The sequence below is a fragment of the Coregonus lavaretus genome (genome assembly GCF_964263955.1).
Source record: "Coregonus lavaretus genome assembly, chromosome: 30".
NCBI lineage: Eukaryota > Metazoa > Chordata > Actinopteri > Salmoniformes > Salmonidae > Coregonus > Coregonus lavaretus.
Genome location: NC_140017.1, coordinates 31,990,017 through 32,016,344, shown reverse-complemented (window position 1 = coordinate 32,016,344; position 26,328 = coordinate 31,990,017). Strand labels below are relative to the sequence as shown.

General features: G+C 43.7%; 1 protein-coding gene across 1 annotated transcript in view; it reads right to left on the bottom strand.

Moving 5' to 3' along the window:
- LOC311105387 (chloride channel protein 2-like) overlaps positions 1 to 26,328 on the bottom strand; it is a gene marked incomplete at both ends in the record, with an annotated part of 171,072 nt that overhangs the window by 44,112 nt on the left and 100,632 nt on the right. The window contains 7 exons of the mRNA XM_084147532.1: positions 7,021 to 7,105; positions 7,562 to 7,663; positions 8,854 to 8,938; positions 11,403 to 11,528; positions 15,088 to 15,166; positions 16,742 to 16,765; positions 24,616 to 24,693. Coding sequence (XP_084003658.1) covers positions 7,021 to 7,105; positions 7,562 to 7,663; positions 8,854 to 8,938; positions 11,403 to 11,528; positions 15,088 to 15,166; positions 16,742 to 16,765; positions 24,616 to 24,693 — 579 coding nt within the window. The remainder of the gene's footprint in view (positions 1 to 7,020; positions 7,106 to 7,561; positions 7,664 to 8,853; positions 8,939 to 11,402; positions 11,529 to 15,087; positions 15,167 to 16,741; positions 16,766 to 24,615; positions 24,694 to 26,328) is intronic.

Here is a 26,328-nt window from a genome sequence, read left to right as displayed (position 1 = left end):
GAACTCTGGAGCTCATTCAGAGTGACCATTGGGTTCTTGGTCACCTCCCTGACCAAGGCCCTTCTTCCCCCGATTGCTCAGTTTGGCCGGGCAGCCAGCTCTTGGTGGTTCCAAACTTCTTCCATTTAAGAATTATGGAGGTCTATGTGTTCTTGGGGACATTCAATGCTGCAGAAATGTTTTGGTACCCTTCCCCAGATCTGTCCTTGACACAAACCGGTCTCGGAGCTCTACGGACAATTCCTTCGACCTCATGGCTTGGTTTTTGCTCTGACATGCACTGTCAACTGTGGGACCTTATATAGACAGGTGTGAGCCTTTCTAAATCGTGTCCAATCAATTTAATTTACCACAGGTGGACTCCAATCAAGTTGTAGAAACATCTTAAGGATGATCAATGGAAACAGGATGCACCTGAGCTCAATTTCGAGTCTCATAACAAAGGGTCTGAATACTTATGTAAATAAGGTCTGTTTTTTATTTTTAATACATTTGCAAACATTTCTAAAAACCGTTTTTGCTTTGTCACTATGGGGTATTGTGTGTAGATTGATAAGGATTATTATTATTATTATTATATATATACAGTGGGGAGAACAAGTATTTGATACACTGCCGATTTTGCAGGTTTACCTACTTACAAAGCATGTAGAGGTCTGTAATTTTTATCATAGGTACACTTCAACTGTGAGAGACGGAATCTAAAACAAAAATCCAGAAAATCACATTGTATGATTTTTAAGTAATTAATTTGCATTTTATTGCATGACATAAGTATTTGATACATCAGAAAAGCAGAACTTAATATTTGGTACAGAAACCTTTGTTTGCAATTACAGAGATCATACGTTTCCTGAAGGTCTTGACCAGGTTTGCACACACTGCAGCAGGGATTTTGGCCCACTCCTCCATACAGACCTTCTCCAGATCCTTCAGGTTTCGGGGCTGTCGCTGGGCAATACGGACTTTCAGCTCCCTCCAAAGATTTTCTATTGGGTTCAGGTCTGGAGACTGGCTAGGCCACTCCAGGACCTTGAGATGCTTCTTACGGAGCCACTCCTTAGTTGCCCTGGCTGTGTGTTTCGGGTCGTTGTCATGCTGGAAGACCCAGCCACGACCCATCTTCAATGCTCTTACTGAGGGAAGGAGGTTGTTGGCCAAGATCTCGCGATACATGGCCCCCATCTATCCTCCCCTCAATACAGTGCAGTCGTCCTGTCCCCTTTGCAGAAAAACATCCCCAAAGAATGATGTTTCCACCTCCATGCTTCACGGTTGGGATGGTGTTCTTGGGGTTGTACTCATCCTTCTTCTTCCTCCAAACACGGCGAGTGGAGTTTAGACCAAAAAGCTATATTTTTGTCTCATCAGACCACATGACCTTCTCCCATTCCTCCTCTGGATCATCCAGATGGTCATTGGCAAACTTCAGACGGGCCTGGACATGCGCTGGCTTGAGCAGGGGGACCTTGCGTGCGCTGCAGGATTTTAATCCATGACGGCATAGTGTGTTACTAATGGTTTTCTTTGAGACTGTGGTCCCAGCTCTCTTCAGGTCATTGACCAGGTCCTGCCGTGTAGTTCTGGGCTGATCCCTCACCTTCCTCATGATCATTGATGCCCCACGAGGTGAGATCTTGCATGGAGCCCCAGACCGAGGGTGATTGACCGTCATCTTGAACTTCTTCCATTTTCTAATAATTGCGCCAACAGTTGTTGCCTTCTCACCAAGCTGCTTGCCTATTGTCCTGTAGCCCATCCCAGCCTTATGCAGGTCTACAATTTTATCCCTGATGTCCTTACACAGCTCTCTGGTCTTGGCCATTGTGAAGAGGTTGGAGTCTGTTTGATTGAGTGTGTGGACAGGTGTCTTTTATACAGGTAACGAGTTCAAACAGGTGCAGTTAATACAGGTATTGAGTGGAGAACAGGAGGGCTTCTTAAAGAAAAACTAACAGGTCTGTGAGAGCCGGAATTCTTACTGGTTGGTAGGTGATCAAATACTTATGTCATGCAATAAAATGCAAATTAATTACTTAAAAATCATACAATGTGATTTTCTGGATTTTTGTTTTAGATTCCGTCTCTCACAGTTGAAGTGTACCTATGATAAAAATTACAGACCTCTACATGCTTTGTAAGTAGGAAAACCTGCAAAATCGGCAGTGTATCAAATACTTGTTCTCCCCACTGCTTGGCCTCCGACCGCAAGGCACTACAGAGGGTAGTGCGTACGGCCCAGTACATCACTGGGGCCAAGCTTCCTGCCATCCAGGACCTCTATACCAGGCGGTGTCAGAGGAAGGCCCTCAAAATTGTCAAAGACTCCAGCCACCCTAGTCATAGACTGTTCTCTCTGCTACCGCACGGCAAGCGGTACCGGAGTGCCAAGTCTAGGTCCAAAAGACTTCTCAACAGCTTCTACCCCCAAGCCATAAGACTCCTGAACAGCTAATCATGGCTACCTGGACTATTTGCACTGCCCCCCCACCCCATCCTTTTACGCTGCTGCTACTCTGTTAATTATTTATGCATAGTCACTTTAACTCTACCCACATGTACATATTACTTCAACTACCTCAACTAGCCGGTGCCCCCGCACATTGACTCTGCACCGGTACCCCCCTGTATATATAGCCTCCCTACTGTTATTTTATTTTACTTCTGCTCTTTTTTTCTCAACACTTTTTTTGTTGTTGTTTTATTTTTACTTTTTTGTTAAAAATAAATGCACTGTTGGTTAAGGGCTGTAAGTAAGCATTTCACTGTAATGTCTGCACCTGTTGTATTCGGCTCATGTGGCCAATAAAATTTGATTTGATTTGAGATATATATATATATATATATATATATATATATATATACACAGCTCAAAAAAATAAAGGGAACACTAAAATAACACATCCTAGATCTGAATGAATGAAATAGTCTTATTAAATACTTTTTTCTTTACATAGTTGAATGTGCTGACAACAAAATCACACAAAAATTATCAATGGAAATCAAATTTATCAACCCATGGAGATCTGGATTTGGAGTCACTTTCAAAATTAAAGTGGAAAACCACACTACAGGCTGATCCAACTTTGATGTAATGTCCTTAAAACAAGTCAAAATGAGGCTCAGTAGTGTGTGTGGCCTCCACGTGCCTGTATGACCTCCCTACAACGCCTGGGCATGCTCCTGATGAGGTGGCGGATGGTCTCCTGAGGGATCTCCTCCCAGACCTGGACTAAAGCGAGACATGATGTCCCAGATGTGCTCAATTGGATTCAGGTCTGGGGAACGGGCGGTCCATAGCATCAATGCCTTCCTCTTGCAGGAACTGCTGACACACTCCAGCCACATGAGGTCTAGCATTGTCTTGCATTAGGAGGAACCCAGGGCCAACCGCACCAGCATATGGTCTCACAAGGGGTCTGAGGATCTCATCTCGGTACCTAATGGCAGTCAGGCTACCTCTGGCGAGCACATGGAGGGCTGTGCGGCCCCCCAAAGAAATGCCACCCCAAACCATGACTGACCCACCGCCAAACTGGTCATGCTGGAGGATGTTGCAGGTAGCAGAACGTTCTCCACGGCGTCTCCAGACTCTGTCACGTGCTCAGTGTGAACCTGCTTTCATCTGTGAAGAGCACAGGGCGCCAGTGGCGAATTTGCCAATCTTGGTGTTCTCTGGCAAATGCCAAACGTCCTGCACGGTGTTGGGCTGTAAGCACAACCCCCACCTGTGGACGTCGGGCCCTCATACCACCCTCATGGAGTCTGTTTCTGACCGTTTGAGCAGACACATGCACATTTGTGGCCTGCTGGAGGTCATTTTGCAGGGCTCTGGCAGTGCTCCTCATGCTCCTCCTTGCACAAATGCGGAGGTAGCAGTCCTGCTGCTGGGTTGTTGCCCTCCTACGGCCTCCTCCACGTCTCCTGATGTACTGGCCTGTCTCCTGGTAGCGCCTCCATGCTCTGGACACTACGCTGACAGACACAGCAAACCTTCTTGCCACAGCTCGCATTGATGTGCCATCCTGGATGAGCTGCACTACCTGAGCCACGTGTGTGGGTTGTAGACTTCGTCTCATGCTACCACTAGAGTGAAAGCACCGCCAGCATTCAAAAGTGACCAAAACATCAGCCAGGAAGCATAGGAACTGAGAAGTGGTCTGTGGTCACCACCTGCAAAACCAGTCCTTTATTGGGGGTGTCTTGCTAATTTTCTATAATTTCCACCTGTTGTCTATTCCATTTATATATATACACACACATTTACATTTTAGTCATTTAGCAGACGCTCTTATCCAGAGCGACTTACAGTTAGTGAGTGCATACATTTTTCATACTGGCCCCCCGTGGGAAACGAACCCACAACCCTGGCATTGCATGCGCCATGCTCTACCAACTGAGCTACAGCGTTGTACGAGATCTTCAGTTTCTTGACAATTTCTCACATGGAATAGCCTTCATTTCTCAGAACAAGAATAGACTGACGAGTTTCAGAAGAAAGTTCGTTGTTTCTGGCCATTTTGTGCCTGTAATCGAACCCACAATTGCTGATGCTCCAGATACTCAACTAGTCTCAAGAAGGCTAGTTTTATTGTTTCTTTAATCAGCACAACAGTTTCCAGCTGTGCTAACATAATTGCAAAAGGGTTTTCTAATGATCAATTAGCCTTTTAAAATGATGAACTTGGATTAGCAAACACAACGTGCCATTGGAACACAGGACTGATGGTTGCAGATAATGGGCCTATGTAGATATTCCATTAAAAATCAGCTGTTTCCAGCTACAATAGCCATTTACAACATTAACAATGTCTACACTGTATTTCTGATCAATTTTATGTTCTTTTAATGGACAAAAAATTTGCTTTTCTTTCTAAGTGACCCCAAACTTTTGAACGGTAGTGTATATATACAGTACCAGTCAGAAATGTGGACACACCTACTCATTCAAGGGTTTTTCTTTATTTTTTACTAAATTCTACATTGTAGAATAATAGTGAAGACATCAAAACTATGAAATAACACATATGGAATCATGTAGTAACCAAAAAAAGTTTTAAACAAATATGTTTTAGATTTTAGATTCTTCAAAGTAGCCACCCTTTGCCTTGATGACAGCTTTGCACACTCTTGGTATTCTCTCAACCAGCTTAATGAGGAATGCTTTTCCAACAGTCTTGAAGTAGTTCCCACATATGCTGAGCACTTGTTGGCTGCTTTTGCTTCACTCTGCGGTCCAACTCATCCCAAACCATCTCAATTGGGTTGAGGTCGGTGGATTGTGGAGGCCAGATCATCTGATGTAGCTCTCCATCACTCTCCTTGGTCAAATAGCCCTTACACAGCCTGGAGGTGTGTTTTGAGTTACACAGTCCCACTAAGCGCAAACCAGATGGGATGGCATATCGCTGCAGAATGCTGTGGTAGCCATGCTGGTTAATTGTGCCTTGAATTCTAAATAAATCACAGACAGCGTCACCAGCAAAGCACCCCCACACCTTCACTCCTCCTCCATGCTTCACGGTGGGAACCACACATGTGGAGATGATCCGTTCACCTTCTCTGCGTCTCACAAAAACACAGCGGTTGGAACCAAAAATCTCAAATTTGGACTCAGACCAATAGGAAACTTCCACCGGTCTAATGTCCATTGCTCGTGTTTCTTGGCCCAAGCAGGTCTCTTCTTATTAGTGTCCTTTAGTAGACCATGAAGGCCTGATTCATGCAGTCTCCTCTGAACAGCTGATGTTGAGATGTGTCTGTTAATGTATACATCTGGCCCTTCATTGGACACTGTGTTAACAAACCTCCAAACGAGCTTCAATGCCATACAACACTCCTTCCGTGGCCTCCAACTGCTCTTAAACACTAGTAAAACTAAATGCATGCTCTTCAATCGAACGCTGCTTGCACCCGCCTGCCCGACTAGAATCACTACTCTCGGCGGGTCTGACTTAGAATATGTGGACAACTACAAATACCTAGGTGTCTGGTTAGACCGTAAACTCTCCTTCCAGACTCACATTAAGCATCTCCAATCCAAAGTTAAATCTAGAATCGGCTTCCTATTTCGCAACAAAGCCTCCTTCACTCATGCTGCTAAACATGCCCTCGTAAAACTGACTATCCTACCGATCCTTGACTTCGGCGATGTCATTTACAAAATAGCTTCCAACACTCTACTCAGCAAATTGGATGTAGTCTATCACAGTGCCATCCGTTTTGTCACCAAAACCCCATATACTACCCACCATTGTGACCTGTTGGCTGGCCCTCACTACATATTTGTCGCCAAACCCACTGGCTCCAGGTCATCTATAAATCACTTCTAGGCAAATCCCCGCCTTATCTTAGCTCATAGGTTACCATAGCAACACCCACCCGTAGTCTGCGTTCCAGCAGGTATATCTCAGTGGTCATCCCCAAAGCCAACACCTCCTTTGGCCGCCATTCCTTCCAGTTCTCTGCTGCAAATGACTGGAACGAACTGCAAAAATCTCTGAAGCTGGAGACTCTTATCTCCCTCACTATCTTTAAGCATCAGTTGTCATAGCAGCTTACCGATCACTGCACCTGTACACAGCCCATCTGTAATTAGCCCACCCAACTACCTCATCTCCATATTGTTTACATTGTTATTTATTTTGCTAATTTGCACCCCAGTATCTCTATTTGCACATCATCTTCTGCACATCTTTCACTCCAGTGTTAATACTAAATTATAATTGTAATTATTTTGCACTATGGCATATTTATTGCCTTACCTCCATAACTTACTACATTTGCACACACTGTATATAGATTTTCTATTGTGTTATTGACTGTATGTTTTGTTTATCCCATATGTAACTCTGTGTTGTTGTTGTTTTTACCGCACTGCTTTGCTTCATCTTGGCCAGGTCGCAGTTGTAAATGAGAACTTGTTCTCAACTGGCTTACCTCCCCCCTCCCTCCCTCTGATTTCTCCTGTGAGATGATGACCAGCCCACACCGGCCATGGTGTGGCTTAGTGGAACTAACCTTGCCTGCCATGAACTGTCCGAAGCCGGGGGGAAAGGTTAGCGTAGACACCAGCAGAGTGACCAGGGCTGGGTACAGCAGACGCCTGAGAGAAGAGAGGGAGGGAGGGTGAGAGGAAGCGGGAGGGAGGGTGAGAGGGAGAGGAGAGTAAGAGGGAGGGTGAGAGGGAGAGGAAAGAGAGAAGGAGGGGGAGAGGACGAGGCGAGAGGGTGTTGAGTCATTACTGTTTATTCTTCATAACCAAACTGTCCCCAAACCCTTCCATGGCTGAGTGATATACAAAACATGACATTAATTTAGAAGTCTGAGAATCGTTAATTCATCTGGTAGGGAGATGAGTAAACACCATTCATTAATAAACACTTGTCAAGATGAATGTCTTCATTTATCTCTGCTGTGGAGAGATCTGCATCAAAGGAGCTAAATATGTGTGTGTGTGTGTGTGTGTGTGTGTGTGTGTGTGAGAGAGAGAGAGTGAGACACTAGGATACAGGGACTCTCCGGGACCCAGTAGGGGCCACTGTCTGACGTAATGACTTACTTCTTCATGAGGAACTTGTTGATGGTCTTCTGTTTCCTGATGAACTGGACTATCAGTCTGTTCAGGTAGACAAACAACGCCCCACCAAAACCACTGGCAATACTGTGGAGAGAGAGGAGGGAGGGTTGAGCGCGGAGAAGAGGGAGAGGGGCAATGGAGAGAAGAGGGACAGGGAGATTAAAAGAACAAAATGAGGTGGAGAAAGAGAGAGAGAGACAGGTTTACGTATATAAGCTTGTGTTTTATCCAGTATGTGTCCACTTTGTGTAAGTGGTTGTAGGACAGAGAGCCACCAGAATCAAGCAGGGCCCTTTTAGAAGTACTTTCCAAAGTTCCCCTTGAGCTACCGCCAAGTATATGAATGCTCATATATTCATGTTCCTGCATAATTAATTCTGTCAAATACTCCTGAATAAATTATGAATAGATGACGTAGAATCATTTGTACACGTTTTAAAGCCATTCTCTGAAACGTGTGTATGTATGTACGTGTGTATATTCTCAGAACGCCACATCTGAGTACCAGTGAAAGTTTGAAACATTATCCCAGAGCTAGAAGGGGTTTACTACACAAAGGTTTGCCCCATCTAGCATGTAGCAGAGGAGACAAACCTCCCCCGCTCTCTCTCTGTCCGAGTTAACTGAAACACTGACCGACTTTCCCCATAAGACATCAAGGCATTGGCGAGGGAGAGGATACCAACATACACACATGCAGGGGCGTGCGTACAGACACACAACAAACTCCCTCTCTAAAAGTGTGATAAGACGGCTGTTCTCTGGAGGCAGCGTTTTGTTAGATTATGTTCTGCTCAGATCCCAAGTGGGAGGACATCCTCCAGACAAAAAGGAGGAAAGAAATAGGGATTTTCTTCTCTTTGGGAGCCGTTAAGCACAGGGCTGTTCTTTCATCTGAGGGGAGAGAGAGAGAGAGAGAGAGAGAGAGAGAGAGAGAGAGAGAGAGAGAGAGAGAGAGAGAGAGAGAGAGAGAGAGAGAGAGAGAGAGAGAGAGAGAGAGAGAGAGACTCCCCTCTTTATCCATCTCCCCAGCAGCCCCCCCTCTTTCTCTCTCTCTCTCTCTCCCTCCCTCCCCTGAGAGGCTCTGGTCTAATTCAGTTCTGTGGTAAGCCCGGAGGCTACGCTACTACCGTAACAGCAAGCTAAAATAAGATGTCCTAAATGCACCACCTCACTGGCTGAATTATCCATATTAGGTGACTAACGTCAGGAGGCTATCCTCCTGAACCCTCACACCAGCATTCACTGGCTAACTGAGGCCAACTTAGACTCACCCAATGACAGCGAAGGCTGGGAGCTCCTGGAGGTCAAAGGGAAAGTCCAGACGGAAACTGGTTTTAAACAGAGCTGTGATGGTCTCTGTTTAGGAGGGAGGGAGAGAGAAATAGAGAGTGATTCATCCTTATCAAAAAATGTTTTTAAGGGGCTATATACACAGTACAGACCTTACCTCAATGTTTGATTGGGGCAATATACAATATATGGGTCGTTCCACGAAATGAGTGCCTTTTGCGTCCCTTGAATATTTTAAGTAGAAATTGTGCACCAATATTGAATTTTAAAAGTCTGTTATATTTAATGAAGTGCCCTTTAATATAGACCACATGGAGAATTCAATAAATCTGTACCAATCAAAAGTTTGGACACACCTACTCATTCAAGGGTTATTCTTTATTTTTAAGGGTGGCTATTTGAAGAATCTCAAATATATTTTGATTTGTTTAACAATTCTTTGGTTACTACATGATTCTGTGTTATTTCATAGTTTTGATGTCTTCACTATTATTCTACAATGTAAAAAATAGTAAAAATAAAGAAAAACCCTGGAATGAGTAGGTGTGTCCAAACTTTTCACTGCTAGTGTATGAATAAAGGCTTGCTAAAGTGTTAAAACTGCATTTTGACATGTCCCTCCATGCACCCTCTGTTGCTTTGACAAAGTCAGTTCTGAAGATTATTATTTATTTAATGTGATTAATTTACATCTGTCATGGTGTAAAAGCAGGTTAGCTGGTTGTACTCTTTTTGGCCATTTTCTGGTGTTTTGTGGTGGAAAACTGAGCGGGTCGAACACAACACATCAACCGGTTACCCATAGATAGACAGGGTACAAATCTTAATAATAATAAAAAATTGTGACGCTTGCACACAATTGCTCCTCCCTGTCGCACACAACAAGCTTCCATTCCCCATTTCACAAGGGGATTTCTGGCTGATTTCTGGCCGATTTAACAACCCTGTTACTTTATTTGACACTTGATAGGCACTTCCTATAACTCACTTTTAATTTAACCTCCAGAGATGGGAAAACTTGTTTTTTATGAAGTTGAACATGTGCCCTTTATGACAATGTTAAAATGAGGTGAAATCAAAATATATTTTGACATCTCAAAAGGCACCCAATTGGTGGAGTGACCCATATACACAAAAAACATGTTTACGCAACATGCAACAATTATAAAGATTTTCCTGAGTTACAGTTCATGTAAGGAAATCAGTCAATTGAAATAAATTCAATAGGCCCTAATCTATGGATTTCACATGACTGGGAACACAGATATGCATCTGTTGGTCACAGATACCTTAAAAAAAGGTAAGGGCGTGGATCAGAAAACCAGTCAGTATCTGGTGTGACCACCATTTGCCTCATGCAGCGCAACACATCTCCTTCGCATAGAGTTGATCAGGCTGTTGATTGTGGAATGTGGACCTACTCCTCTTCAATGGCTGTGTATTATTTAATTTTTTTGTCATTTAGCAGACGCTCTTATCCAGAGCGACTTACAGGAGCAATTAGGGTTAAGTGCCTTGCTCAAGGACACAGACAGATTTTTCACCTAGTCAGCTCGGGGATTAGAACCAGCGACCTTTCGGTTACTGGCACAACGCTCTTAACCACGAAGCTACCTGTTTGGCCACTAAGCTACCTGTTTGGCCACTAAGCTACCTGCTTGGCGGGAACAGGAACACACTGTCGTACATGTTGATCCAGAGCATCCCAAACATGCTCAATGGGTGAGATGTCTGCTGAGTATGCAGGCCATGAAAGAACTGGGACATTTTCAGCTTCCAGGAATTGTGTACAGATCCTTGCGACATAGGGCCGTGCATTATCATGCTGAAACATGAGGTAATGGCGGGGGATAAATGGCACGACATTGGGCTTCAGGATCTCGTCACGGTATCTCTATGCATTCAAACTGCCATAGTTAAAATGCAATTGTGTTTGTTGTCCGTAGCTTATGCCTGCCCATACCATAACCTCACCGCCACCATGGGGCACTCCGTTCAGCAAACCGCTTGCCCAAACGACGCCATACACGCTGACTTCAATCTGCCCAGTAAAGTTGAATCCGGGATTCATCCATGAAGAGCACACTTCTCTAGCTTGCCAGTGGCCAACGAAGGTGAGCATTTGCCCATTGAAGTCGGTTACGATGCCGAACTGCAGTCAATTCAAGACCCTGGTGAGGATGACGAGCACGCAGATGAGCTTCCCTAAGACAGTTTCTGACAGTTTGTGCAGAAATTCATTCAGTTGCACAAACCCACAGTTTCATCAGCTGTCTGGGTGGCTGTAATGATCATGCTGTTTAATCAGCTTCTTGATAAGCCACACCTGTCAGGTGGATGGATTATCTTGGCAAATGAGAAATGCTCACTAACAGGGATGTAAACAGATTTGTGCACCAAATTTGAGAGAAATACGTTTTTTGTGCGTATCGAAAATGGTGATCTTTTATTTCAGCTCATGAAACATGGGACCAACACTTTACATGTTGCGCTTATATTTTTGTTCAGTATACATGTAGACCGGTCTTACCCTCGTCTCTATTCCACACGGCCAGGACTCTGAAGATGAAGGCACTGAAGGTGGCAGCGAAGAACCCTCTCCAGTAATTCCTCACCGCAAAGAACGTAGACGTTACCTCAATACTGAACAGCACACCTACAAAACACACACACATTAAACAATTTCTCAGTAACATGATCAAAGTAACTATGCCCCAATCAGGGGAGTGAAGGGGGAAGGAGTGAACCTTGCAATCTCTGACCCAACCAGTGTATCAGTCAGTGAGTGTTATCCGACTGGGCACACCACAATTTCAATGTGGATAATTGGGTAATATTTGGTTGAGACGTTGATCAATGAGATTACAACCTACACTACTGTTCAAAAGTTTGGGGTCACTTAGAAATGTCCTTATTTTCTAAAGAAAAGCTATTTTTTTGTCCATTAAAGTAACTTCAAATTGATCAGAAATAAAGTGTAGACATTGTTAATGTTGTAAATGGCTATTGTAGCTGGAAACGGCTGATTTTTTATGGAATATCTACATAGGCGTACAGAGGTCCATTATCAGCAACCATCAGTCCTGTGTTCCATTCACACGTTGTGTTTGCTAATCCAAGTTTATCATTTTAAAAGGCTAATTGATCATTAGAAAACCCTTTTGTAATTATGTTAGCACAGCTGAAAACTGTTGTGCTGATGAAAGAAGCAATAAAACTGGCCTTCTTGAGACTAGTTGAGTATCTGGAGCATCAGCAATTGTGGGTTCGATTACAGGCTCAAAATGGCCAGAAACAAATAACTTTCTTCTGAAACTCATCAGTCTATTCTTGTTCTGAGAAATGAAGGCTATTCTATACGAGAAATTGCCAAGAAACTGAAGATCTGGTACAACGCTGTGTACTACTCCCTTCACAGAACAGCGCAAACTGTCTCTAACCAGAATAGAAAGAGGAGTGGGAGGCCCCAGTGCACAACTGAGCAAGAGGACAAATACATTAGTGTCTAGTTTGAGAAATCGACGCCTCACAGGTCTTTAACTGGCAGCTTCATTAAATAGTACCCGCAAAACACCAGTCTCAGTGTCAACAGTGAAGAGGCGACTCCGAGATGCTGACCTTCTAGGCAGAGTTGCAAAGAAAAAGCCATATCTCAGACTGCCCATCTTAATCATTTCTTTTTATTGGCCAGTCTGAGATATGGCTTTTTGAAGCTGGTTGAGAGAATGCCAAGAGTGTGCAAAGCTGTCATCAAGGCAAAGGGTGGCTATTTGAAGAATCTCACATATAAAATACACTGCTCAAAAAAATAAAGGGAACACTAAAATAACACATCCTAGATCTGAATGAATGAAACAATCTTATTAAATACTTTTTTCTTTACGTAGTTGAATGTGCTGACAACAAAATCACACAAAAATGATCAATGGAAATCAAATTTATCAACCCATGGAGGTCTGGATTTGGAGTCACCCTCAAAATTAAAGTGGAAAACAACACTACAGGCTGATCCAACTTTGATGTAATGTCCTTAAAACAAGTCAAAATGAGGCTCAGTAGTGTGTGTGGCCTGTATGACCTCCCTACAACGCCTGGGCATGCTCCTGATGAGGTGGCGGATAGTCTCCTGAGGGATCTCCTCCCAGACCTGGACTAAAGCATCCGCCAACTCCTGGACAGTCTGTGGTGCAACGTGGCGTTGGTGAATGGAGCGAGACATGATGTCCCAGATGTGCTCAATTGGATTCAGGTCTGGGGAACGGGCGGGCCAGTCCATAGCATCAATGCCTTCCTCTTGCAGGAACTGCTGACACACCCCAGCCACATGAGGTTTAGCATTGTCTTGCATTAGGAGGAACCTAGGGCCAACCGCACCAGCATATGGTCTCACAAGGGGTCTGAGGATCTCATCTCGGTACCTAATGGCAGTCAGGCTACCTCTGGCGAGCACATGGAGGGCTGTGCGGCCCCCCAAAGAAATGCCACCCCACACCATGACTGACCCACCGCCAAACCGGTCATGCTGGAGGATGTTGCAGGCAGCAGAACATTCTCCACGGCGTCTCCAGACTCTGTCACATGTGCTCAGTGTGAACCTGCTTTCATCTGTGAAGAGCACAGGGCGCCAGTGGCGAATTTGCCAATCTTGGTGTTCTCTGGCAAATGCCAAACGTCCTGCACGGTGTTGGGCTGTAAGCACAGCCCCCACCTGTGGACGTCGGGCCCTCATACCACCCTCATGGAGTCTGTTTCTGACCGTTTGACCAGGGTCATTTTGCAGGGCTCTGGCAGTGCTCCTCCTGCTCCTCCTTGCACAAAGGCGGAGGTAGCGGTCCTGCTGCTGGGTTGTTGCCCTCCTACGGCCTCCTCCATGTCTCCTGATGTACTGGCCTGTCTCCTGGTAGCGCCTCCATGCTCTGGACACTACGCTGACAGACACAGCAAACCTTCTTGCCACAGCTCGCATTGATGTGCCATCCTGGATGAGCTGCACTACCTGAGCCACTTGTGTGGGTTGTAGACTCTGTCTCATGCTACCACTAGAGTGAAAGCACCGCCAGCATTCAAAAGTGACCAAAACATCAGCCAGGAAGCATAGGAACTGAGAAGTGGTCTGTGGTCACCACCTGCAAAACCAGACCTTTATTGGGGGTGTCTTGCTAATTGCCTATAATTTCCACCTGTTGTCTATTCCATTTGCACAACAGCATGTGAAATTTATTGTCAATCAGTGTTGCTTCCTAAGTGGACAGTTTGATTTCACAGAAGTGTGATTCACTTGGAGTTACATTGTGTTGTTTAAGTGTTCCTTTATTTTTTTGAGCAGTGTATATTTTGATTTGTTTAACACTTTTTTGATTACTACATGATTCCATACATGTTGTTTCATAGATTTGATGTCTTCACTACTTTCTACAAGGTAGAAAATAGTAAAAAGAAAAGAAAAACCCTTGAATGAGTAGGGGTTCTAAAACTTTTGACCGGTAGTGTATCTCCTTCAAATGTTGATATTTGGTTGCATTGACAACCAAACAATGAAATATCACTAAATATAATTAAATATCATTACATTTGAAAATCTACCAGATTGAAACCATAGGCCTATGTAGTCTATTTTTAGCTGAATCCTGGGTTGAATTGAGACAATAGCTGTTGATGACTTTGCAAATGCTATATAGGCATAAATAGCATAATTGATGATATAAGAGTGATAAAGTATGGTCACATTTCATTTGCTCTGTTAAACCTACCCTTTGGAATGACTTCATAGCAACAGTGAATCAATTTAATTTTTAAGTGGAGATCTCTCAACAATCATTCTCACGATAGCACATTGGTAATAGTTAGTGACAAGCAGGGCTAGGCTACGTTAAAACCTTGGATGGGAGACCAAAGGGTAGCTGTAGATAGATCAATTATCCAGTAGGAGGTGCTGCAGTGTATTGTTTTTTTCCCTGATAGTGGATATAACGTTGAAGATCTGACCTTGTTTTAAAAGGTACAAATTAAACATTTTATACAAGGTAGTGTCTATGTTGAAATTTGGTTACCATGATAACAATCCTGTTGTTGAAATTTCACCCTCAAAACAGTAGTTTACGTTGATGACTTCTTTCAAATCCAATGTAGATTCCACGTCACAATAAGTTGACAAATTACACTGAAACAACGTTGATTCAACCAGTTTGTGCCTAATGGGTGTTGGTGCCACTCACCTCCTATAGGGGCAGCAAAACAACAGCCCACCCCCACAGCACAGGCAGCTGCCAACATCTCAATGTTCCTCGACTCATTCTGTAAACACATAGGGAGAGGTGTGTTTACATTTACAGACACACACACACACACACACACACACACACACACACACACACACACACACACACACCCTGTGAGGTAGGCTAGGCCGTTGTCAGGATGGATGTAGGACTAGCAGTGTAGAAGGAGGGATGTAGGACTAGCAGTGTAGAGGGAGGCAGACAAAGATGTTACGTTTTTCTGTCCAAGGCAAGGGCTTTTATGTGCAAAAATGGGGAATAAATAAGCACCAAAAGTAGGCTACTACATTTTTTACAAAATAATAAACAGGACGAAGAGCAATATTAACTGAATTTAAATCTATAAGTCAGCCCACTGACCTCCCCCAGGGCAGGCCTCAGTAATGACTGATAGCAATTAGCATGCACAGCAGCAAGTATAGCCCAACCTTCCCCTGTCACAGCTGTTGTGGATGAAATGCAGAGTTTAAATACATTTTACCCATAATGCATTTCACCATCGAACATACCATTTCACATCAACAGGTTGTCATGAACAGTTCAAGTGTCAATCAGCAGTTGAAACAATAACAAAGCGTCTCCCCACCCCACCCGTTTCAGTAAAAAGCTGAAGGATAGGGCTGGACTCAAATTCATGGACAGAGCTATGGATGCAAGGACTGACCATCCATGATATCAAAATTCTAGTTTTAATCATGTTTTGAAGCTATAATTGTTTGTTTACATTTACTTTGTTAACAAACATTGGAGTGAAACAAGCTTTTATTTTGGGTTCTGATGGGGTACGAAAGTTGAACTAAGCTCATGAGGCACTTATAAGAAAAAATCTTTAAGAATCAATAGGTACATTTAATTAATTCAGCGTTTCCCAAACTCGGTCCTGGGCACCCCAAGGGGTGCATGTTTTGGTTCAGCTTTGTAGTGCTAGGGGAAAACCAAACGTGCACCCCTTGGGGTTCAAAGGACAGAGTTTGGGAAAGGCAGAGTTAAAACGTTTGCCTCCGTTTGCCTGTCACAAACACACCAACCAGGAAATATTAAGAACCTATCTTCAATTACGAGGACAAATAAAGTAAGCAAGCATTTACATTTCTTTAGCTTTGCTTGAGCGCTAAAGCTTTTATTCCTAAAAATTATCACTTTGTAGGTAATATTTTAATTAACAAATGCATGGATGGAAGAGTAATTTGTGTGGAATCGCAAAAAACGAAAGCTTTGGTGCCAAAACCAACCGGCAAGCGTGACCACAAACTCTCATAAGCTACATTTATTATTATTATTATTACATTTCTCAGCAATCAAAATAGCGGAGAACATTCCTGCAAATAAAAAACGTCTTTCATAAAACAGTTTTGATAATATTGACTTGACTTTGCTAGAAGGCACAGAGAGATTGGATCTGTGACACTGCCCAAACAACCACAGGGTAAGGTCGAATGAAATACAATTTCTGCAAACACAGTATTACATGGGACTACAGATGGTTTACAGATATGTAATAGGAACAGGTGGTAGAGAGATGGGATATGGAGTTCTGGAGAGGAGGAAGTTATGGTGGATGTTCAGCCCTTCATCTCCAGCCATGCTTTACCTTGTCTCCTATGAGGCTTGGCTCCTTTAAGCAGCATGTTAGTGAAACAGAGAGCCGTGACTGTGTATGTGTACTAACCCCCCCCCCCCCCCCCAACACACACACACACACCATTAGTATGCCATAAAATGCGCCATATTCATATACAGTACAGATACAACACAGAGAGGAGGGGGGAGAAAGAGAGATAGTGGATGAGGGAAGGAGAAAGAGTCTAGAAGGAGAAGAGGAGAAGATTAAGGGGAGACCGACAGAGAGACCGACAGGGTTATGCAGCAAAAGAGTGCTCCACTCTTGAGGGGACTTTGGGGTTTGCTTCAAAGATTCTTCATTGCCCCGGTCTCCCCGGCCCTTCACACACACACACACACACACGGGGGTCTCATCTTCAGAGTACAGAGAGATGAGTCAAAGAATCCCTCTCTCTCATTCCCTCTGTCCCCCAAGGCCCAAGCGGAACAAGCATAGTCTTTCAACTTTCTATCTCTCTACTCCTCTTTGCCTGGTTGTCGGTCTTTACCTCTCTCGCTCTCCCTTGCTTTCAAAACTTTTCTTCCTCTATGCATCTCTACATTTATTTATCACTCCCTGTAGTATAGCTAGGGAGATTAAAGATGAGATGTATTTAATTAGTTTGCAAATAACATGCTGGTTTAAATATTTATTATGTGTATATTACTTATTATGTGTAAATGTATGTACTGTGTGTGTGTGTGTGTGTGTGTGTGTGTGTGTGTGTGTGTGTGTGTGTGTGTGTGTGTGTGTGTGTGTGTGTGTGTGTGTGTGTGTGTGTGTGTGTGTGTGTGTGTGCATAATCAAATAAATACCTGCGCATTCTGGACATACACTCAGAGGAACACTCAAGAGTGAAAACATTCTCTAAACTGGTAATGTGTGACGTGTTTTTCCAAGTCAAGTCTTTCCTCTGAGCCAGCCCACTAACAGGCCTGGTGTGGTATTGAGCCGACGCAGACATGAGCAGTCAATTAGGAGGAACAAACAGATTGGAGAATCAGAACAGTGTTTCTCACTGCTCCTCCTAAGCTTTGGCAGTGCTATCACGTCGATCGGCCTGATTAAGGAGTTCAGAGAAACAAGAAAACTTTTCCACATACAACTAACCTACAGTTCTGTCTTAAGGGAGAGGGGAGTCTGTTCTGTGAATTACTATGGTATCTCAACCATAGTGGAGTTGGTTTGACTGCATGATCAGTGGCTACACTAGATGATGGATAGATATAGTGATAAGATATACTGTGGTTGGTACTGTGGTTTAAATGTGAGGTGTATAAGGAAGAGTACCGTGAAAAAAGTTAGGGTATGGAAGTGAAATAGCAACAGAGGCAAGTATAGTGTTGAAAGAGGAAAGCAAAGGATTACTAAAGCGAAGCCAGTTCAGAAAGGGAACCAGAGTGCCCGCCTCAGCTGACGCATCAGCTGAGATTGCACCAATTAGATGCTAGTAACAATCACGCCTACCTTATTTGGCAGTCTATTAAGCTGACCGGTTCTGCTCATATATCCTGCTGGTGAATTGATGCTACTGCTAGTATGCGTTTGCTATTGTGCAGCTGCTCCTGTAGCTAGCCGTTACTCGTCATGCTGCTGTTTTCTGATATGAAATATTCTTAGCGAACGCTCGCTAGCTGCATTTCAACTTTGCCCGCGTCATTCAATATGCTCACGTGGCACGTCTGCCTGTTGAGGGGACGTCATTGACTGCGAGGATCAATCCACGTCGCTGCTCCACTGTTGGCAGTCAATAGCGGCTACAACTAGCTTGCTAGTAGATTAGTCTTGGGACTATTGTATACTTTGATTGTTCCCATGCCAGCTTCAGGTAGAGTCTGTGCGCTCGGTTAACACACCGCATCATGGAGAATCTGCCCTTGCCCATATAGGAGGAAGTAGCCTATGCTAGCCTAAATGCGTCGCTATACAGTAAGTAGCAATGTTTTCTTGACGTGAGCAAGGAGATGGTGTTTATCACGCCGTTTTGATAGTATTTGGTCTCATGTGGCCGCTAATTCAATTATGTGTCGCACAGTTCACGAGACCGCTGCAAGCCACTATAGTATCAGCGATACATTTACGGTGACTTCCAGTCACATTAGTTAATGTGACTTGTGCCGGCAGTCACACTTACATTTTTGTACATATTCTGACTTCAGGTTTATCATTCTGGAACCTTTCATTATACGTTTAGCTAGAAACACATTCAATTTAACGTGCAGACTGGTCTGGAATAGCGTTCTTGTATAGCTACACTTGCGGCTTCTGCTATGGGCTAACCAGAGTATTGCAAGATCATTAGTGCATAATGTTGCAATGAGTCACACTATTAGCATACATTTAACGGTATCTTTCAGTCACAGTCATCTTATCTGCAGCAGTAGGTTTAGGCCCTGTATTTATTAGCCATGTTTAATCATGTGTCATGCATTTTACATAGGTAGTCGCTCCCTGTCGGTCCATCTCGTAGTCTAGTAGTTTTTAGTGACAACTATTCTACCATGTGCTATTGTACTGTATGCTAACTGTAGTGATCGCTTCATTCTAGTATCATGTATTAGCTCCTTTTGCATTTTGTTGTGTCTTACATACTGGTTTAATGTGTTATGCTGCAACTCTTAATGCTGTGGTGATGCTCGCAAACTGTAATATTCTTGCTTCATTATTTGCACACAGTGTTGCATTATGGCTGCTGATACTGTATTCGTTGTTTAGGCTCTGCTTCTAACACCTTGCGAGGCGAATGTAGTGCTAACAAGTCCCATATCATCTGCACATAATCGTTGGCATGGTTGCTACTATTGCTATTGGCAAGAGCACACGGTGAGGTCACTGTGCCATAGAGGCAACACTAGCCACCCTTTCCACAGCATCTGCTTAGAGCATCGCAGTACGATGGCAGACAGATTCATTTTATCCAGGTGCAAACAGAACGTTTCCGCAGATCTTTAACCCACGCTATGAGGGTTTTACAGTGGCTTGTGAAAGTATTCACCCCCTTTGCATTTTTCCTATTTTGTTGCGTAACAACCTGGAATTAAAATCGATTTTTTGGGGGGGTTTGTATCATTTGATTTACACAACATGCCTACCACTTTGAAGATGCAACATCTTTTTTATTGTGAAACAAACAAATAAGACAAAAAAACAGAACTTGAGCGTGCATACCTATTCACCCCCCCAAAGTCAATACTTTGTAGAGCAACTTTTTGCAGCAATTACAGCTGCAAGTCTCTTGGGGTATGTCTCCATAAGTTGGGATTTTTGCCCATTCTTCAAGGCAAAACTGCTCCAGCTCCTTCAAGTTGGATGGGTTCCGCTGGTGTACAGCAATCTTTAAGTCATACCACAGATTCTCAATTGGATTGAGGTATGGGCTTTGACTAGGCCATTCCAAGACATTTAAATTGGTGGTCCTCTGTAGCTCAATTGGTAGAGCATGGCGCTTGTAACGCCAGGGTAGCAGGTTCGATCCCCGGGACCACCCATACGTAAAAATGTATGCACACATGACTAAGTCGCTTTGGATAAAAGCGTCTGCTAAATGGCATATTATTATTATTATTTAAATGTTTCCCCTTAAACCACTCAAGTGTTGCTTTAGCAGTATGTTTAGGGTCATTGTCCTGCTGGAAGGTGAACCTCTGTCCCAGTCTCAAATCTCTGGAAGACTGAAACGGGTTTCCCCTCAAGAATTTCCCTGTATTTAGCACCATCCATCATTCCTTCAATTTTGACAAGTTTCCCAGTCCCTGCCGATGAAAAACATCCCCACAGCATGATGCTGTGGTGCCATATTCTTTCAATTTTTTTATAATGGATTTAATGGTGCTCCGTGGGATGTTAAAAGTTTCTGATATTTTTTTAAAACCCAACCCTGATCTCCACAACTTTGTCCCTGACCTATTTGGAGAGCTCCTTGGTCTTCATGGTACCGCTTGCTTGGTGGTGCACCTTGCTTGGTGGTGTTGCAGACTCTGGGGCCTTTCAGAACAGGTGTATATATACACTGAGATCATGTGACACTTAGATTGCACACAGGTGGACTTTAACTAATTATGTGACTTCTGAAGGTAATTGGTTGCACCAGATCTTATTTAGGGGCTTCATAGCAAAGGGGGTGAATACATATGCACGCACCACTTTTCCGTCATTATTTGTTTGATTTCACTTCACCAATTTTGAATATTTTGTGTATGTCCATTCCATGAAATCCAAATAAAAATCAATTTAAATTACAGGTTGTAATGCAACAAAATAGGAAAAACGCCAAGGGGGATGAATACATTTGCAAGGCACTGTATATATTCATTAACTATGTGCTGCTTTTACAGTTTATGTTTTGTGTGTTGTGTATTATTGTGATGCATCTTTTGGCTGGTGCAATCAATTTTGTCATCTGGATTATTCCAGATTTCCCCCTTACAGGATAAACATGCATTCTTTCAGTTGTCTATTAAATACTTCTGTCAACTTCATTCTCGCTGTAGCGCTCACGAAGCATCAGGTTAGGCATATCTTTGTAGTGTACTATTTCCACGATAGTGGTAGCCAGTTACGCAAGTTATCATGCATGCTTGTACATTGTTTGAATGCAGGCATCGTATACCCTGATGCAGGTCACACTCATACAGTCATTACTGTAGCGGAGCGTGACTCATATCTACCCCCATTGTGCTGGGCCAAATGCTGTGGACTGCTATGTACGCTGTCCAGCAGTCGAGCAGCGTAATATCGTGATACTCAGCTGGGGTCAGTCTGTTGCCGGCTAAACATAGGTCTTTCATCATTTAGCATATATTTCAAAGAAGTACAGTTCATTTTAAAAATGATTTCTACTGCTAACCCTGACCTTTTCCCCCCATATTTCAGTTATCACCTTGGACCTTAGTGGGGAAGCTCACGCTGTATCGCGGTGTGATGACCAATCAAGGCTTGCTATAGCTTCCAGCCGTGTTGAATTGGCTGTTAATACTAGCATTACCTAGCATGCCATGGGCTTGCTAAACACCCACATGTGGCGATTAGCTATTGGCGATCAAGCGTTCATCGTCCCCAATGGACGCGTCTGTTAAGAGCTTGTTTCAGACACTGCTGTATGGTCCAGGCATATTTCAGTATCTATTTGGTACATTTCTTCTTGTTATCAGGTCATCTATCTTCTCCATGGCCTACCAGCATATACACTATATATACAAAATTAGTGGATTCGGCTATTTCAGCCACACCCATCGCTGACAGGTGTATAAAGTCAAGCACAAAGCCATGCAATCTCCATAGACAAACATTGACAGTAGAATGGCCTTACTGAGGAGCTCAGTGACTTTCAATGTGGGACCGTCATAGGATGCCACCTTTCCAACAAGTCAGTTCGTCACATTTCTGCCCTGCTAGAGCTGCCCCGGTCAACTGTAAGTGCTGTTATTATGAGTGGAAACGTCTGGGAGCAACAACGGCTCAGCTACGAAGTGGTAGGCCACACAAGCTCAACGATAAAAATCGTCTGTCCTCAGTTGCAACACTCACTACCGAGTTCCAAACTGCCTCTGGCAAGCAACGTAAGCACAATAACTGTTTGTTGGGAGCTTCATGAAATGGGTTTCCATGGCCGAGCAGCCACACACAAGCCTAAGATCACCATGCAATGTCAAGCGTTGGCTGGAATGGTGTAAAGTTTGCCACCATTGGACTCTGGAGCAGTGGAAACACGTTCACTGGAGTGATGAATCACGCTTCACCATCTGGCAGTCCGACGGACAAATCTGGGTTTGGCAGATGCCAGGAAAAAAAAAAAAGTTTGGTGGAGGAGAAATAATGGTCTGCGGGCTAGCTGTGAGCTATGGGCCGCCCAATTCTGCATTGCAGTTGCTACTGCTTTCCAATCAGTCCTGGCTTCACTCTCAAGAACACGGGCCCATGACCCTCTGCTGCTGTGATGTTACATTTGATTGATTCTGAGATAGTGGAGCCTACATGAGTTCCTGCAGTATTGCTATATGATCATGATTGTGTCAGCCGTATGGTCCAGTAGCTATGTTGCATATGTAGAATATCCTCATATACCAAGATGACAGCTCATCCTGGCGGTGCATTTATATTGCAGGTGGTTGGCTAGGTTAATGTCAGGCTGGTTCATACTACTTATGGTTGCCTCGTTAGATGGGTAGAATATTTCCCATGTACCAAGATGACAGCTCATCTTGCCTCATCGGGGTACCCGGCAGGGTGTAATATGAGAAATAGACATACTGCTGTATTAGCTCATGCTACACAGTTAGTATTCACACACAGGCCTAGTAGACAGTCATGTAATGGTAGAATGAGAGAGAATTGAGAGCTCCTAAACGGCAATGAGTTTACCTGCCAGTACCATGCCTCATTAAGTTTGCTATAATGGCGTCAGCCGTGGTCAATAGCCTACATGTTGCCGTCTTTGCTGGCTACTTGATATAAAGTACATTGCATATAGCTACAGGCGGTTGGCTGGGTCATATTGCTTAAGGTTGCTTGTTAGATACAAATATATTGTTATGTAGATCCACCAGATGATTACTCATTTAGTTTCAGTGCGAGAACCTGGTGGTGCATCTCCAGGGCAGCTGGGTTCGTACTACTGACGGTTGCTAGTTAGGTAGAATATTCTCATATACCAAGATGACAGCTCATATTGCCTCAAGCGAGGGTACCCGGCGTTGCGTCACATGAAAAATATAAGACATACATTGCACAACATTGCACAGCTCATGCTATGTATGGTTAATATTCACACCTAGTATACAGTCTTGTAAATGTTAGGATGTCTTTAGCTGGTCTATTTGCTAATATCTAAACTAAGTTGTCTGCCGTAGGGTTCTGCTGTTTTGGGGTGGATTGGTATAGTTTACCGCGCTCACTGCTAGTAGGTAATTTCATATACTGAATAAAAATATAAATGCAACAACTTCCAGGAATTGTGTACAGATCCTTGTGACATGGGGCCGTGAATTATCATGCTGAAACATGAGGTGATGGCAGCGGATGAATGGCACAACAATGGGCCTTGGGATCTAGTCACGGTATCTCTGCGCATTGAAATTGCCATAGATAAAATGCAATTGTGTTCGTTGTCCGTAGCTTATGCCTGCCCATACCATAACCCCATCGCCACAATGGGGCACTCCGCTCACAACGTTGACATCAGCAAACCGCTCGCCTATACAACGCCATACATGTGGACTGATGTTGTGAGGCCGGTTGGACGTACTGCAAAATTCTCTAAAACGACATTGGAGGCGGCTTATGATAGAGAAATGAACATTAAATTATCTGTCAACTGTTCTGGTGGACATTCCTGCAGTCAGCATGCCAATTGCACGCTCCCTCAAAACTTTCAACATCTGTGGCATTGTGTTGTGTGACAAAACTGCACATTTTAGAGTGGCCTTTTATTGTCCCCAGCACAAGGTACACCTGTGTAATGATTATGCTGTTTAATCAGCTTCTTGAAATGCCACATCTGTCAGGTGGATGGATTATCTTGGCAAAGGAGAAATGCTCACTAACAGGGATGTAAACAAATTTGTGCACATTTGAGAGAAATAAGCTTTTTGTGCGTATGGAAAATGTTGGGGATCTTTTATTTCAGCTCATGAAACATGGGGCCAACACTTTACATGTTGCGTTTATATATCTTTGTTCAGTGTATATTGAAGCTTTGCTTGGGCAGTGAGTAACCCTGAAGGAGCAGCGCATACATCACCAAGACTTGCATTATTAATTTCTTAATAAATGGTTAAACATCTTTCTGCATGGTGTTTCCTTTCTGAAAGATCGTATTGATAACAATGTGGTAACTTGTGTGTGTGTGTCCAGGTGTGGTTTACCTCATAGATTCCTCCAAACAGAGACATGAACTTGCTGAGGAGTGCAGCACACAGACTGGCAATGTGAACAAATGGACCCTAAAGAGGGATAGAGAACGACTTGTGAATGATTTTTGAAAAAACTTGGTATTACACTTTTAAAGAAAATAACTTCACATTTCAACTTCAGTTTTACTCTCCTCCGAAAAAAGAAAGTCACATTTTGTCAAAAGCCAAAAGGAAATGTAGTCCAGTGGTTAAAACGGAAACGTATACGAAAGTGACACCCCCCAGCAGACTAACCTACTCCTGGTGTTGAGAAGCAACACTTTTCCCCAATACAACTAGTACACAGGATACAAACGTCTGCACAGCTAGCGCAGGCCAAAACCATCCATCTATTATTCTGGAAAAAATACTTATTCTTATCACCATAGTGACCTCAGTAGGGTGTTTAGTTTATCACTATATCCTGATGTAATGCATGTCATCCATAACCCTCCTGACCATGCAGCATAACACAGACTGATGTGGCAGCACTGATCTACCTGTCAAGTCACGGGATGCTGGTGAGGGGAGGACGGCTCATAATATTGACTGGAATTAAGTGTTTGATGTGTCGATACCATTCCAGCCATTACTATGAGCCCATCCTCCCTAATTAAGGTGCCACCAGCCGCCTGTGTGCCAGGTGTCGGTGTAGTGTTCCAGTCTACAGCAGGACCCTGTGGTAAAGCTTACCACAGGTACATATTCACTGAGCCGGGCATACTGGCCTGGTAAACAAACAGTGTCATACCGTCAGGATTCTACTAAGCCCTTCAATTATGGATCCGCCAAAACTCCATGGTTGGATTCTCTCTCCCGCTCTCCCTCCTTGTTTTCACACTCATTCATAGCCTGAACCCTGCTGTTGAAACATGTGTGTACACACAAACTCAGTTCTCGGTGTGTTCCTATACCAATCAACTCCTCCAGTGTATCACTGATTCATCTCAGCTCTTTCAAGACCTTCCTAAGAAAAACGCATGTCAAAAATGTTATAAATGGATTTGCATTTTAATGAGGGAAATAAGTATTTGACCCCTCTGCAAAAACATGACTTAGTACTTGGTGGCAAAACCCTTGTTGGCAATCACAGAGGTCAGACGTTTCTTGTAGTTGGCCACCAGGTTTGCACACATCTCAGGAGGGATTTTGTTCCACTCCTCTTTGCAGATCTCCAAGTCATTAAGGTTTCGAGGCTGACGTTTGGCAACTCGAACCTTCAGCTCCCTCCACAGATTTTCTATGGGATTAAGGTCTGGAGACTGGCTAGGCCACTCCAGGACCTTAGTGTACTACTTCTTGAGCCACTCCTTTGTTGCCTTGGCCGTGTGTTTTGGGTCATTGTCATGCTGGAATACCCATCCACGACCCATTTTCAATGCCCTGGCTAAGGGAAGGAGGTTCTCACCCAAGATTTGATGGTACATGGCCCCGTCCATCGTCCCTTTGATGCGGTGAAGTTGTCCTGTCCCCTTAGCAGAAAAACACCCCCAAAGCATAATGTTTCCACCTCCATGTTTGACGGTGGGGATGGTGTTCTTGGGGTCATAGGCAGCATTCCTCCTCCTCCAAACACGGCGAGTTGAGTTGATGCCAAAGAGCTCGATTTTGGTCTCATCTGACCACAACACTTTCACCCAGTTCTCCTCTGAATCATTCAGATGTTCATTGGCTAACTTCAGACTG